The 14,617-nt window shown below is 43.7% G+C and overlaps 3 protein-coding genes across 3 annotated transcripts; 1 reads left to right on the forward strand and 2 right to left on the reverse strand.

Annotated features, from left to right (window-relative positions):
- The first annotated feature begins 1,058 nt into the window (after positions 1-1,058).
- Positions 1,059-2,465, forward strand: LOC138625949 (growth arrest and DNA damage-inducible protein GADD45 gamma-like). The gene is made up of 3 exons (XM_069707284.1): positions 1,059-1,268; positions 1,388-1,595; positions 1,714-2,465. Exons 1-3 carry the CDS (start codon positions 1,126-1,128, stop codon positions 1,825-1,827), a joined length of 465 nt encoding a protein of 154 aa, XP_069563385.1. The 5' UTR covers positions 1,059-1,125; the 3' UTR covers positions 1,828-2,465.
- A 1,702-nt stretch (positions 2,466-4,167) lies between these two features.
- Positions 4,168-7,169, reverse strand: nim1kb (NIM1 serine/threonine protein kinase). The gene is made up of 3 exons (XM_069707299.1): positions 6,896-7,169; positions 5,684-5,952; positions 4,168-4,923 (listed from the first exon to the last, which is right to left on the reverse strand). Exons 1-3 carry the CDS (start codon positions 7,167-7,169, stop codon positions 4,168-4,170), a joined length of 1,299 nt encoding a protein of 432 aa, XP_069563400.1.
- Positions 7,170-9,283: 2,114 nt separating this feature from the next.
- Positions 9,284-14,137, reverse strand: LOC138625964 (coiled-coil domain-containing protein 152). Its single transcript, XM_069707311.1, has 8 exons — positions 14,075-14,137; positions 13,534-13,639; positions 12,734-12,802; positions 12,298-12,362; positions 11,765-11,900; positions 10,170-10,297; positions 9,692-9,793; positions 9,284-9,436 (listed from the first exon to the last, which is right to left on the reverse strand). Exons 1-8 carry the CDS (start codon positions 14,135-14,137, stop codon positions 9,308-9,310), a joined length of 798 nt encoding a protein of 265 aa, XP_069563412.1. The 3' UTR covers positions 9,284-9,307.
- Between the last annotated feature and the right edge of the window lie 480 nt (positions 14,138-14,617).

Genomic DNA, 14,617 nt, shown 5'->3' on the forward strand with positions numbered 1-14,617 from the left:
GACATTTAATGGATGCCAAATACTAAATATTATTAAGTAAACCCGGTCTGTTACGCAGAAACGGATCAACCGGTAGAACAGATGAAGTATAGCCTTGTGTAAAAGTTTCGTTCTGCATTAAAGTAAAGGGTAATTCATAGAAAGTTGCCAGGGGCATTCAGACCCCAGATAAATACAGTTCTTGAAGCTGTGCACCAAATACCAAACAGAAGTGCAATAAACTTTTGCAGTTCTTCCTGCAGAGTTCAGTCCATGTGGCTCCTCAACTCCCTAGAGTAAATAAATAAAAGCAGAGCAAGGATTCTGTGGCCAGCTGATGGCCACGTGGTCCGCATGGGCCAGTAGTGCAGATTGCGCAGCACGCACAGCGTGCTGGCACGCGCTGCTCATTTGCATTTGTATGGGGGACCATAATAATAGAGGGGCTTCTGTGCGCACAATGGGGCCGTTTTGTGGCCAGCTTCTAGTCCACAGATGGCACCATCCACCTGCCCTTCCTCTCTGCAGCTCGGGGAGTGAGGTCGGGGGAGGGGGCTTCACACTTTCCCCATGTTGCTACTGAAATACTATCAACACAAGTTTGAAATTTAAGAAAGATCATTGAGTCTGTTAAGTTTAAGTTCACAAGGTTTTTATGTTTGGAAAGTGTTTTTTTTTTTGGTGCTAATATGGCTAAAAATGACCTCTGTACACTTTCTGAGTTACAACTGATTGTAAAATCCCTTCCGACAGAGTTATCATAACTAGATGTATGCATGTAAAAGTGCATCCGTTGTGTAGTATCTAGAATGCTGAGTCGTACTTTGCACGAAAACGCTGCAGAGTAATCAACCTTTTTCTTTTAATGAAGCTATTTTTAGTTGCAGGCTGCAGAGGGGAGCGTGCGTGGCTCGATGACCCCCATCAATCTGCCACGAGCCAGAGTGTGACAATAGTATTATCATACCAATACACCATTCAGCTTTAGCCAATCAGGGCGCAGCCCTTTCACTGCGCCGCACGAGCTGCAGGGTATAAAAGAGGAGGACTGCAGCTTTGGAAGCACTCTGTTCTCTCTCGGATTTACTCTCCGAACGAACTCTCTGAAATTCTCTCCCGTTGCGGAATATCTTCATCATCTTCATCATGACTCTTGAGGAGGTCCTGATCCAGAAACCCACCGAGCGTGCTCAGTGCACCGGCAAAGCCATGGAGGAGGTCCTGGTGACCGCTAAAGACAACGAGTCCCTCACTGTCGGCGTCTACGAGTGCGCAAAAGTTATGAATCTGTAAGTATGACATTCCGCTAAAGATATACAACCACTTCAAACTTAATGATTTAAAACACTTTGATTTGTGTTGTGGATGTGATGTAATTGTTGTTGTGCTTTTTTTTATGTCTCCACAGTGACCCGGACAGCGTGTCTTTCTGCGTCCTGGCCGTGGATGAGGAGTTCGATTGTGACATCGCTCTCCAGATCCACTTCACCCTCATCCAGTCCTTCTGCTTCGACAACGACATCAGCATCGTCAGAGTGAGCGACATGCAGCGTCTGGCTGAGATCGTTGGAGACAAGGCGGAGCAGCTTGAAGATGCCCACTGCGTCCTCATCACGGTACGCAGAGCTGAGTGGAGGAGACCGTCGGATCCGAAAGCATGTCCAGTCTGAATATGTGGTGCTTTTTGGAAGGAAACACGTGACTAAATGTACTTCCCCTCTCTTGTTTGAACAGAACCCAGCTGACGGGTCTTGGGAGGACCCTGCTCTGGAGAAGCTGCACCTGTTCTGTGAGGAGAGCCGCCGTCTGAACGACTGGGTTCCTGAGATCAGCCTCCCCGAGCGTTGATCTGGGACTTGGCTCCTCACCTGCCTGAGCAGATGCTGCGAAGCTTCTTACCTGGAAATACTCATCCTGATGACCAGGATGACCCTGTTTCTGCTCATCCCTGGATACTCCTGAGGAGGATTCCCGTCCAGGCAGCACGGCGCCGGCCCGAGGGGGCCCCCGTGAACCGTCGCCTCTTGTCCCGTCCATGCCAAGATGACTCTCATTCTTTATGTGAATGAGGTCAGGTATGCCACAAGAGCGACACATCGACCCTCATTCTTTGTGCGGATGAGGTTTGGAGAGGAAGGAGAAGCGAGTTCTGCGTCCTGTGGTCCCACAGAGCAAATGTCGCACGTTCAAGCACGCGCAGTAGGAGAAGAAGCGGTGCTGAGGAAGAGGACTTCTTAAAAAGGGACTTTTTAAAGATGGCCTCTTTGCTGAGCAACATGACAACAGTTGCAATCAGCGGAAATCTTTCCCACTTTCCAGAATTGTCTTAATTCTCTAAAGGTTTCACTTTAGAAATTTAACAACGACACAAATATTCTAAAAATATAAAAACAAAACTTGATGGAGAGTCTGTACCCTAAAGGTTTCACTTTAGAAAAAGGCTAAATTAAGTAAATGTTCAAAATTTTGAGAATTTGTTAGATTATTTTATGTATTGGAGACAGAAATGTTTCAAAGTAAACATTTGACTTACAATGTTCTGATCTTGTTGGAGCGATGATGGAAACAAACTAATGTATGTCTTTCTAACAGTAGAAATGATTGGAAATTGTAAGTGGAAGATGTTCAATAAAATGAAAAAAAAAAAAAAGTTCTTGAGTTGTGTTTTCACTTTCTTTTACAAAGTTGGGTTTTCTGATGAGTTGTGTGTTTTTGGAGGAGACGGTGAAGGGTCAGAGAGGGGGGGGGGGGGCGGAGGGGTATGAAACTAACAAAAGTTTCAAATTCAGCAGATTTGCATGGGAGGCGCTAAGGCTCGCTGTTGTCCCTATTGGAGAGGAAAAACCCAACCACCTCTGCGGTCCCTCCTCCCGCAGACCTCAATCTGCATGTGTAAGGCGCAGCGCACAATAGCGGAGCTCCCGGCCTGTCAGCTCCAGTGCGGACCGCACAGAGCGCCTATTGTCTCGCCTGCAGATGTCTCCGCGGCCACGCTGCGCCATCTGCCGCTTTCCTGCAGGTGGGGGTCGGGCAGGGCAGGGCTGGGCTGGGCTGGGCTGGGAGGAGTCGGGGGTGAGTCAGTCCAGTGCTGGAGGGGGGCTGGGGGTGGGTCTGGCTGGTTTGGACCGGTTGTGGACATGAGAGGGGGGGGGGGGGGTACTGAGTATCATCTGGTGTCCTGCCAGCTGCTGTTGGACTATTATTTACTGGCAGCCACTTGGTGAAACTTTGGTAAACTGGCCACAAAGCTGTTTGGGTGCAGCAGCAGCAGCAGCAGCAGCAGCAGCCACCTGCTCTGCTCACAGACAATGAAATCTCTGTGACGCATCGCTTCTTTTAACCATTTTCTTTAGCTTTCCATGAACAATGAGTCTTTTCAAGAGACAAAGGTGGTTTATGGGTTTAACTTTGAGTCGGTAAGTATTGAAACGTTCAAATCAGCAGCGCCAACATTCGCTTGGCAATTAGTTGTGTCAATCCATTATTTGATGGGTTTAAAATAAATCATTACCGATGTCGATGCTGTTGTTAACACAGGTTTCTGTTGTGGGTCTGTTAGGTTAGGTAGGTAGGTAGGTTAGGTCTGTTTGGTTAGGTAGGTAGGTAGGTAGGTTAGGTCTGTTTGGTTAGGTAGGTAGGTAGGTAGGTAGGTTAGGTCTGTTTGGTTAGGTAGGTAGGTAGGTAGGTTAGGTCTGTTTGGTTAGGTAGGTAGGTAGGTAGGTAGGTTAGGTCTGTTTGGTTAGGTAGGTAGGTAGGTAGGTAGGTAGGTTAGGTCTGTTTGCCTCCTAGAGCTTGTAAAGAGCTTCTTTTTGTTGTTGTTGAAATGATGAGTCCCAAAAAACACCAAATCACCTTTTTTCTTTAATGTACTGCAAACTTTTCCCCTCTTCAGGCCTCTAAAACCCAAACAATTTGATAGGGATACATCACTCCTTATTTGTATTAATAACAACGTGAATAATTTTTTACTTTTGCCTAAGTTCATCAGGCACTTTTACTTTTATCTAAGGCTATCACAAAAAGTTGCATCGTAGGACTAAAACAAATGTATCAAAAGCTAAGAACTGAAAAAAAAAAAAAAAAATCGACAATATCAAATGTTAAATAATGATACAAAATATGTCTGCTATTTGTTACACGTTATTGGTATAAAAGAAGTTTGTATAAAAAATTGTGCGGAACAGTCTGCTATGAAAGCACACAGAACTTGGAGGTGTGCCGGAGGCCCTTGTAGGCCCGGAGCCCCTCCCTCTTGGGGTCCCTCACCATCCCCCGGACCACCGGAGGACAGTCGTAGCCTCTCCTCTTCTGGGCTCGGTGCAGCAGGATGCGGTAAACGCCGGTGATGGGGCTGCGGCTGTCTTTGAGCTGATTGTTCCGCAGGATCTCCGTGGTGACGCCGATCTCCTCCAGCGACTTGCTGACCTCCTCTTCCTCCTCCGGGTCGCCGCAATTCAAGTCCTGCAGGCTCAGCGGAGGGCTCCCCGGGTCGGCAGACACCGATGACCAGGGGAACTCCACAGGTAAGAGCCAATCGCAGCCCAGCATCTGGTCGACGGCGTAGCGATCTTCGGGGGCTGTTTTCAAGATGCCCTTGATGAGCCTTTGACAAGGCCCGGGCACCCAGGGGGGGATGGCGTAGGTGCCTTCAATGATGCTGCGCCGCAGCTTGCCGATGGTTTCGGCACGGAACGGCATGGTGCCGGTCACCATGAAGAAGAGCAGGATCCCCATGGCCCACACGTCTACCGGAGGCCCCAGGTAGCACTCGTCCTTGAAAAGCTCCGGGGCGGCGTAGGGTGGAGAGCCACAGAAGGTGTCCAGGGCGTTGTTGCGGTTGGACACCCAAGTGCTGAATCCGAAGTCAGCCACCTTCACGCAGCCGCCGGTGGTGAACAGAACGTTCTCCGCCTTCAGGTCCCGGTGGATGATGTTGACGTTGTGCTGCGCAAAAAAAACAACAACATACGATGCTGGTTTGGTACTCTGAAAGAGTCAATCTGCGGTGACACATTCTCTGATAGAAGAAGGGATGTGTGTCAGTCGTTCTGTTCAACTGATGAGATATTCACAGCTTTATAAATGATGATTTAGAATGATAATAAAGTTACTGTTTAGTCTTAAACATGTTTCATTTCAACAGGACTGATTAGCAAACTAACAGCATGATGAAAAGAACATGATGAGGAGAACATGATGAGGAGAACATGATGAGGAGAACATGATGAGAAGAACATGATGAGGAGAACATGATGAGGAGAACATGATGAGGAGAACATAATGAGAAGAACATAATGAGAAGAACATGATGAGGAGAACATGATGAGGAGAACATGATGAGGAGAACATGATGAGGAGAACATGATGAGGAGAACATGATGAGAAGAACATGATGAGGAGAACATGATGAGGAGAACATGATGAGAAGAACATGATGAGGAGAACATGATGAGGAGAACATGATGAGGAGAACATGATGAGAAGAACATGATGAAAAGAACATGATGAGGAGAACATGATGAGGAGAACATGATGAGGAGAACATGATGAGAAGAACATGATGAGGAGAACATGATGAAAAGAACATGATGAGGAGAACATGATGAGAAGAACATGATGAAAAGAACATGATGAGGAGAACATGATGAGGAGAACATGATGAGGAGAACATGATGTAGCTCAGACAGGTTCCAACGTCACTCACCATGTATTTGATGGCAGAGAGGATCTGGGCGAAGGTGATCTGGCTGAGGTTTTCGGAGAGTTTTCCATCGCTGCAGATCTTGTTGTGGAGGTCTCCTCCTCCTGCGTACTCCAGCACCAGGTAGAGGCGGCTCGGCGTCTCCACCACCTCGTACAGACGGACCACGTTGGGGTGCTGCAGGGACTCCATGCTGGTGATCTCCCTGGAGAGCAGGCGCTGGGCCTGAGCGTCCAGACGCAACCTGTCCAGGATCTTCAGGGCCACTTTGTCTGAAAGAGGAATGGATGAGGGGACGGAGAGACATTTAACAACAGTCTGCTGTTTTTTTCTTTTGGTCCTTTAAGTAATATTTTCCGACAAAGTGCCAAATATCACCAGGTTGCATTTGAGAATGTATTACTTTCCTCTTGTTTCATCGTGAGGAGTGTTTGGACTGTTGGTCAGAGTGGCCAAAAAGGTCTCAAGGGTTACAGTCATTATCTTTGTACTTAAATGCAAAAGGCATTTATTAAGCAAAAATCCCAAACAATCTGTGGTTCCAGTTTTTTAAAATAAGAACGTCCTGAGACTCCTCAGGGGTACATCACTGCAAACTGAATGTTCCTTGGTTGACTTTTAGGAAAAGGAAGAAGGAAGAGGAAGAGAAATATTAACAGTTCTTCCTTCACAAAAAAAAAAAAAACCGTATCCATTCATTGATCTCTTTAAAAAAAAAACAACAACAACGTTGTTCCGGCTGGAAGCAGGTATTTATGTAACCCACGCACCTGACATATTACTTGAAATGTTCCTTCTCTGTTTGGTTTATAATTTGTAAAATTAATAAAACGTTTTTAAAAAGAAAAGGCAAATAAACGACCCTTTTGTTGTGTTCGCACTCTCATTACAAATATTGGAACAGTTGCAGCAGACGTCCGTCAAACCTCAGCAGCATTCGGCCCGGAGTGTGTTAAAGGGTTGAGGATGCTGATATGGGTTTGGGTCTCAATTTTAGGCCTGTGATGAACTGTACTAACAATAAAGGTGCGTCAGCCATGTTTTAAACTTTTCCTCGTGGTATTTAATGAGTGACTGCAACCAATTCAAGCTGTCAAACTGTTCAGCGTATTCCTTAAGCTATTAATCAGGTGTTCTGGGAAGGATCACAGGCGAGGCCACAGGGAAGAGGTGAAGGTCTAACGGTTAGATAATCAGAGGCGCTTGTCCGTCTACCTCTGGTCAGAGCGTGGAAAGCCATTTTGACCCTGGAGAAGGTCCCGCAGCCGATCTCTCCGCGGATCTTGTAGAATCCAACCCTGCGTCCGATGATCAGCTCCTTGATGGTGTTCTCGTCCTTGCACATGTCGGTGGTGAGCTTTTGCAGCGGGGTGAGGGGCAGCGGGGGTTCGCTCTCTTCATCATCAACGCCGCCTTGAGAGCTGTCCGTCAGGCTGTAGAGGCTGTGGTGGAAAGGGCTGTTGGTCACCTGGTACCGGCCTCCATGCATCTCTGCAGCAGGCTGAAGATAATGGCATCTGCAAAAACACCAACAACACGATTTTGAGTCATTACCAGCTCGTGATTTGTAAACGCTCTTATTTGTGTGTACAGAAGAACACGGCACGTTCAAGTTTTTCCATAAATTAAGCCCAGAATTTTTACATTATTGAAGGGAATCATATTTCTTCATTAACCACTTGAACCAAATCTTCCTGCAGTTCTTTGTGATGTCTGAACATGATGCACTTATTTTTCCTCAAGACTACACCAATACATTAGATGCAAACTCTACAAGCAACACTTTGTACACATTTCATTGTAATTTTACCAATATGTAAAAAGACATCAAGAACATATATGGGAGAAAATACAATACAATTCTGAAGTCTTCTTACCAATTTTGAAAATTGCTCTTCTGCTTCAAAAAGTGGCTCCAGTCTATTTGCAAAGAATATACAAAAATTGAAAAAAGAAAAAAAAAGAGTTTTTCTTTTGGCACAGCAGCACCCAGAAAAAACCCCGTCTTCGCTTACATGCTGAAGTCAGAACGACGGCGTCGTCGTCTCCCTCCGGGCTCTCTAACAGGCTACTGTACACCGACGGCTGACGACGCTGCAGGCAGCAGCAGAGGGGGCGCGCTGGTTTGAGCCATCAACCATCATCCAGTGGGCATCGCTGGCCACGCCCCCTCACCTCTCCCCGTCTGAACGCTCCTCTCGTCACAGAGGAACAAAAGATGACGGTGGTGTCGTGAACTCTGATCCACTTTTAATTTAGGTCTTTCACAATCGCTTCAAATGACCTACGTCAGTTCATGGCGGCAAAAAAAAAAGAAGAGGCAAAACCTCACAACGCATGACAAACCTACACACATATGGGTATTTTCAGTGTATGTGGTCAGTATATGTGGATTTAGTAGAAGGCACCCATGTGTGATCAGGCTGATCTCCTGGTTTTTGTGACGATTGAAATGTTACGCAATGGTCTTAGCCAATGTTCCCGTAGAGATTAGCTCTCTGTCCCCTTTAGACGCTGGCTGAACAGCGCAGATAAAGAGATTATAAAGCACGAGCCTCACCGGGCAGAGCATCTTCACCCAGGTGCCGTCGCCGCGAGGAGCAGTGGGCGGAAAAGCGGGACACAACACTCGAAAGGCATCGGGACATTTTCAAGGGCACGTTTCAATGTTACTTGGAGACGATTTGACCTCATCACAGAGAGATCTGTCTTTCATTCAGCTCTGGATTCTAATAAAAGTGTTGACACGTGTTTACCACATGTTGCAACATATGATCACCTGGGGAAGATATGTGAAAAATATGCCTTCATACATTATATCATGAAAACGCTCCAAAGCCAAATGTTTCACACGGGCCAAATGCATGCTTCACATGTGCACAATCACATGTGCGTGTGGTCACATGTCACACATTTTTGCACATGCGGTTTTCCTGTAAGGGTGGGCGCCACACAGTGGAAGTATTCTGAAATATTCCTGAAGTGTGGTTGACTGTCAACCTCCCGGTGATGACAGCAGTCCTGGAAGTGTTTCCAGTCTTCGCGCATCACTTAAGCTTGCCAGCGGCTGGCAGTTTGATATTTAGCATACAGATGAGTGCTATCAATTGGCGTGTCTAACTCTTGGCAAGAGACCTAGAGAGCATAATTCCTCAGTGTAATGCTCAGATAATAATTTTCAGACTTTCAACAATCAATTTCAGCCTCCAATGTTCAGCATCAACTGAAACTCTGAATGAATCTCTAAGCTTAAATGAAAAAAACAAAACAGTGGAGATGAGTCATAGTTTAATTCATTCTTTGAATGAAAAGACATAAACAGATTTAATTCCCTGAATGAGATTGGCCCTCAGCTATGTGATTCACTCAGAAGTGTGTTCCCCCTCATGTACGCTTCCTCCAGCTCTCCCTCCCTGCAGGCATCTAATTGGATTAAAGCCTCAGACGGAAATACGGCATGCGTTAAAACGAGCTCTCAGCACACGATCACCTGCAAGCAGGGGAATAAAACTGCATAAAGTACACCTGTAAAAAAACGTGAAGAATTATCTTTGCTTTTGAAATGAACACTGAAGTTCCTTGCAGAGGGGATTCATGCACCTGCGGAGCTGCCGGCCTGTAAACCAGCTACAGCTTTCTTCTCTTCAGGCGGCTCTCGATGATGCTGCCGGAGCGCTGAACCTCTTCCAGCTCTCTGATTCTCTGACGCAGATCCGCAATCTCCTTATTCTTCTCCTCCTGGAAGAACTGCAGCTTCTGAGTATACAAACACACACGCACACACAAACACACAAACACATTACTCACAGGCGCTCATGGAATATATTAATTAAGACATTGAGTTGCAGATTGATTATCACACTTTGTTTTGTGCCTTACTAATAAAGGATATTTAATAAACGTCTATAACGGGTACAAAACAGGATGTAAAAGGCTGTGTGTGTGTGTGTGTGTGTGTGTGTGTGTGTGTGTGTGTGTGTGTGTGTGTGTGTGTGTGTGTGTGCTGCTCACCCTTTTGAAGATACTCTGTTGAAGATGCTCAGAACCACGTTGCTGCTGCTGCTGCTGACTCAGCTGAGCTGTACTCTGAACTCTGGCTAACTTTGCACCAAACTGCAAAAACACACGGAGCAACAGTCATTTGAAAAAGCTTTCCTAAAAACACTGAACACTGGTGTGAACTTGATTTGAAATGATCAGCCCTGTGTTTTCTAAACATGCACCCGTTACTGTCCTGCACCAGCTACATTCACACCGCTGGTCGTTGACAGGATTTTACAGAAACGATTCATCAGTGCAAGTTTAATATCTGCTGTTGAAAATCAATGAACCTTCAAGCAGCCCGACTTTACTTAAAGCTGATTATTATCAAATTGGCTCGTTAGGTTGTCAGCTAAAGACAACAGTGATTCCTTAACACTGACAAACAAACACATAGATCCCCGTTTGTCAGAAACATCCTCGTGTTTGAAAGCATCTTTCTACGTACCTCCATCTGTAACTTCAGGAGTTCGCTCTGCCTCTCCCTCTCCTGATCCTTCATCCTCTTCCTCATCTCCTCCTCATCCAGGTCCTTTTTCTCCAGCAGCTTCTTCACTTCGGCGTCTTTAATTTCCACTGCAAACCAAATAAACCACAAGGACCATCCAAATGCAAAAAAAAAAAAAAAAAAATCTGTTTTTGGATGATTACATTTCCGTCCTGCTGTGACGCTGTGAGCTGATATGAGAATGACATTTTTAGGACTTTTTGTTATGAAACTAAAATAATGCCACATGGACAACATTTTACTGATAGACTGAAGAAATAGATATGTTAGATATAAATGTAATATGGGCGCTTATCTTGTATATGTGATGTATCAGTAGGCCCAGAAACATCCAATCACTTTGCATAGAGTATTTGTATATTGCTGTATTGGTCATTTTACTGAAGTAAAGAGTCTGAATACTTCTTCCACTGCTGCTTGGTGACAACATGTGAGATTACAGTTAGAAACGACATCATCTTGCCGACTCCTTTTCTATTGGGGTTATTTTTCTTTTTTGTGATGTGCATTTCCAATTTCAGCATCGCTTTAATGTGAAGCTGCTGCTTTCAGCAAACTCTGAAGAAAAAATAAATAAATAAAAAAAATAAAATCGATATTTCGGTTTCTGACAACAAACCATTAAGTCTCCAACATGGTACATGTCATATTCATATAAAACTAACATTTTGATGTGTAATCTTTTTATATTATAATAAAATGTTGACACTGTTGAACATTTTTAGTTTTTGTTGACTGAAACTATTTTTCAGTCTGAAGGTTTTCTTTGTTGATTGATTATTTTTTTTTGTCCTGAGATGAAAAGGCTGAAAAGGTCAGTGGGAGAACCCTCAAATGGATCATTTTACAAAAGACAGTCATGACTTCAAGGGAACGCACTGAAGTCTGTGAGGGCGTAAGAGCGGCATTGGAACTGCATTTATATGAGTGTTAATGTTAAACACTCACCCAGCCAGATTTAAAGTACATCAGTAGCAGCAAAATGTGGTCGCAAAAAAAAGAAAAGTCCTGGTTTGGTCAATCTGACTGGTATATTATTACATATGACATCATTAGATTACTAATAGTGAAGCTTCAGTGTAAACAGCATGTTACTGTTGTAGCTGCTGCAGGTGGAGCTAGTTTGAACTACTTTATATCCAGTTTTATTCTCAGAGGCAGCAGATAAATGTTGAGGGGTAAACAGATGACTACTGGGGCAGGAAAGAAGAAAAACAGCTCTGATAAACAAATCAGTTTCCAGCTTTTTCTCTAATTACTGTTTGGTGGAGCTGCAGAATAAAGTTAAACACTGGTTTAATATTTTACATGTCAAACCAACAATAATGTGTTGTATTTTAAAAGCTTGTTATATTATCCATTGTGTCACGTAACTAAAGCTGCCAGATAAATGTAGCGGGATGGCACACTGTGACTTCACCCTGTTCCATGTATCAGTCAGTGTCTGCAGCTCTGACATCTTCCTGCACTCATACAGTGAGTCCACTTCCACCGGTGTTGGTCTGTGAGGGTGTCGTGGTTTCACTGGGACTTACGCTGATTGAAAGCCTCCCTGTGCTTGTCCTCCGTCTCTCTCCTGCACTGCTGTCTTACAGCCTCTAGCTCCCTCTTGTGTCTCTCTTCCTCTGCAGCCATCTTACTGAGCAGCCGCTGAACTTCAGCCTCTCCAACCTGATAACAACACAAATAACTGCGGTTTGAAAAATCCCGGTAAGGAGGCGTTTGCAATGCACCTGCAGCCCACAGATGTTTTCACTTCTGTTGCCTGGTTTGAGCGCTGCTTAACAAGAGCAGACATGTTCATCCTGAGCTTGACTGACAGCTCCCTCACTTACCTGTTGCAGCGGGTTGGCTAGATCTGTGAGCATTGGGAAGAATTTACACACTTAACACTGTTATTAATTTAGCGTGGTGATGAAACTCTAAACGTAGCAGCACAGTTTCTACCTGAATACAGGTCTGATCAGCCAGAGTGAATGGAAACACCTGAGTGTGTGTGTGTGTGTGTGTGTGTGTGTGTGTGTGTGTGTGTGTGTGTGTGTGTGTGTGTGTGTACACGCATCCTTACCTCTACTGCTTTCTTATTCTGTTGTTTCAGATCCGCATTTTTATTCTTGAGTTGTTCGTTTTCCACTGAAACATGAACAGTCGTGCTGAGAAACATTATCCTTACATATGATTTCATAAAATGATGAAGACTATTATGATGATGCTGTTATTTTGTTAAGTCTCTGATGATATCTCTTCTTTATGTGTTTATTTTCTTCTTCTATCTATTTAGTTTCATGTTTTATTAATAAATATAATTCTATTGTTAAATAAGTATCACTCATCAAACTTGCCCAGAGATGTTTTCACTCATAAATACAAACAACAGCAACAATATTTCTAGTGAGTGTTGAAAAAAACCCACACTTTTAATGTTTCTTTTTGACAAACAGATGTGTAATTTTGTTGTTGATATGTTCTAAATGAATACAAGTTCAGCAGGTTCTTCCAGTTACCTCTGAGGTTGCACTGCTCCTGAAGAGTCTGCTGAAGTCCGTTCAGTGTGACGAGGAGGCTTCCTTTCTCTGCAACAGGTGGATCACGATGTCAGGATTATATTTGATTGTTTTTAGGTCCCAAACATATGTTATTGTACAAATATGAATCCAGTCAATGGGGGTTAGAACGGTTTTTTTTTTTAACCACGACATTTTTCTTCTGTGGGTAGAAACTGTACACTATACAGGAAGGAATAAACTCTCCCATCTTGTACTTTACATCTAGATTAGTGTAAATGTTAACTATGTGCAAGCATTAAACCTCAGTCTGGCACAATAAGTTCATTAGGCAATCAGGTCATTGTTGCTTGGAATGTAATTTGTTATGTATGTAATGCAGAAAAAAAACAATAGATAAAGCTAATCAAGTATCATAATATACAAACTTAAGCAAACATTTGCTGAATTGGAGCAGGTGCCGGGTTGAATGTGGATATAGCTATTACAGCTTCCAAGTACATCGTAAGTACTTTTATTTAAATTGACTCAATTTAATATTTCGAACAGCTTTTGTCTGATTATATTCCTCAACATATGAGCCAACCTCAGCTTCAAATGTATTCAAATTGAAGATCCCAATTGCATCCTGAAAACAAGAACAGTCTTGACTTGTCAGTTGGCAAAATCCCCAGCAGAGGGAGACACACAAACACAACATCAGGCACCAAAAGGCTTTTAAATCCTAGGAAACAAACACGTTATCAAAAAACAGAAAAATGCAGCTTTCATACATCCATGGTGTGAAGACCCAAACTCACCCTCGGTCAGACTCTTCTCTTTGGTCAGACGGGATTTCACCAGTCGGTTTGAATCCTCCAACATGATTTCCAACAAGCTGTTTTTTCCATTTACTTCTGTAATCTTCTGTTTAGAAACAGTAAAAGAGAAAATGTTCCCCAACATCCTCACAAACAGGTACAACAAAGTACAATATATGACAGGACACCATCTGGTACTCTGTATTCAATCTTAGACAGTAGGGGCATTGTTTCAATTATACTTTTATACATATTTGATCCGGTTACTGTTATTTATAGCTGGTTCGTGTCCCTTATTTCTCTCTTGTTTTATCTGACAAAACAGACGCCAGCAGACAGGAACTGAAATTGCACACTAAGATACAAACGAGTGAAAAGGAGCTGACATCAGTTACTTGGACCATGACAGTAACGATATTACAGTAACCTAGTTTGACATTGTAAAGTTGTGACAAAGGTTATAACTTTGTTCCCCGAACTTCTCCTCACACGTTTTACTCATGAGCACACCTCAGCTAGCAATTTAGCTGGCTAACTTTACCTGTTCCAGTTGACCAAACTCCTCCATCAGCTTGTCAAGATTAATGCAGTTTAACTTTATCATTTTTTTTTGTCCAAGAAAGAGAAACAACTGTCGCAAATATTAATAATACTGTTTCAATTTCAACTCAGTGGTACAGCTGCTTAATGACCTGTGAAGCTATAACGTGTCTAAGAGCTGCGTCACGGCTGCGCGCAGGGAGCTCGCGCGCAGGGAGCTCGCGCCCACGGGGATTTGTGCATTTCTAATGATCTGATTATATTTGTTTAAGACCTCAGCACGTCTATTCAGTCTGTAAGGAGGCTTTAGGTTTGGAGAACTTTAACATCTCCTTTTAACAATGTCAAAACGGTCTATAGGCTATATGTTACAGCGCAATTCATTTAATGTCACTCATGCACATGGGTCAATAACTTACCGCTGCGGGAGTTTCAATATTACTTCATTACATTTTGCTCATAGATGTGCTCACATTTGCTTCCTTATAATTATAACAGAGGACCTTTATCTTTAGTTTTGTATTTTGTGTGTATCAATCCATGT

This window comes from Brachyistius frenatus, unplaced genomic scaffold (genome assembly GCF_029030835.1).
Source record: "Brachyistius frenatus isolate BFR_SWC_R1_liver_20210118 unplaced genomic scaffold, ASM2903083v1 Contig_3, whole genome shotgun sequence".
Lineage (NCBI taxonomy): Eukaryota > Metazoa > Chordata > Actinopteri > Embiotocidae > Brachyistius > Brachyistius frenatus.

Coding starts and splice junctions, on each gene's coding strand:
- LOC138625949 (XM_069707284.1), top strand. CDS start 1,126: ATGACTCTTGAGGAGGTCCTGATCCAGAAACCCACCGAGCGTGCTCAG. Junction 1,269..1,387: donor TGCGCAAAAGTTATGAATCT/GTAAGTATGACA, acceptor ATGTCTCCACAG/TGACCCGGACAGCGTGTCTT. Junction 1,596..1,713: donor CCCACTGCGTCCTCATCACG/GTACGCAGAGCT, acceptor TTGTTTGAACAG/AACCCAGCTGACGGGTCTTG.
- nim1kb (XM_069707299.1), bottom strand. CDS start 7,169: ATGCATGGAGGCCGGTACCAGGTGACCAACAGCCCTTTCCACCACAGC. Junction 5,953..6,895: donor TTTCCACGCTCTGACCAGAG/GTAGACGGACAA, acceptor TTCCTCTTTCAG/ACAAAGTGGCCCTGAAGATC. Junction 4,924..5,683: donor TCTCTGCCATCAAATACATG/GTGAGTGACGTT, acceptor TTTTTTGCGCAG/CACAACGTCAACATCATCCA.
- LOC138625964 (XM_069707311.1), bottom strand. CDS start 14,137: ATGATAAAGTTAAACTGCATTAATCTTGACAAGCTGATGGAGGAGTTT. Junction 10,298..11,764: donor CAGGGAGGCTTTCAATCAGC/GTAAGTCCCAGT, acceptor TTTGGTTTGCAG/TGGAAATTAAAGACGCCGAA. Junction 9,437..9,691: donor AACAGAGTATCTTCAAAAGG/GTGAGCAGCACA, acceptor TTGTATACTCAG/AAGCTGCAGTTCTTCCAGGA.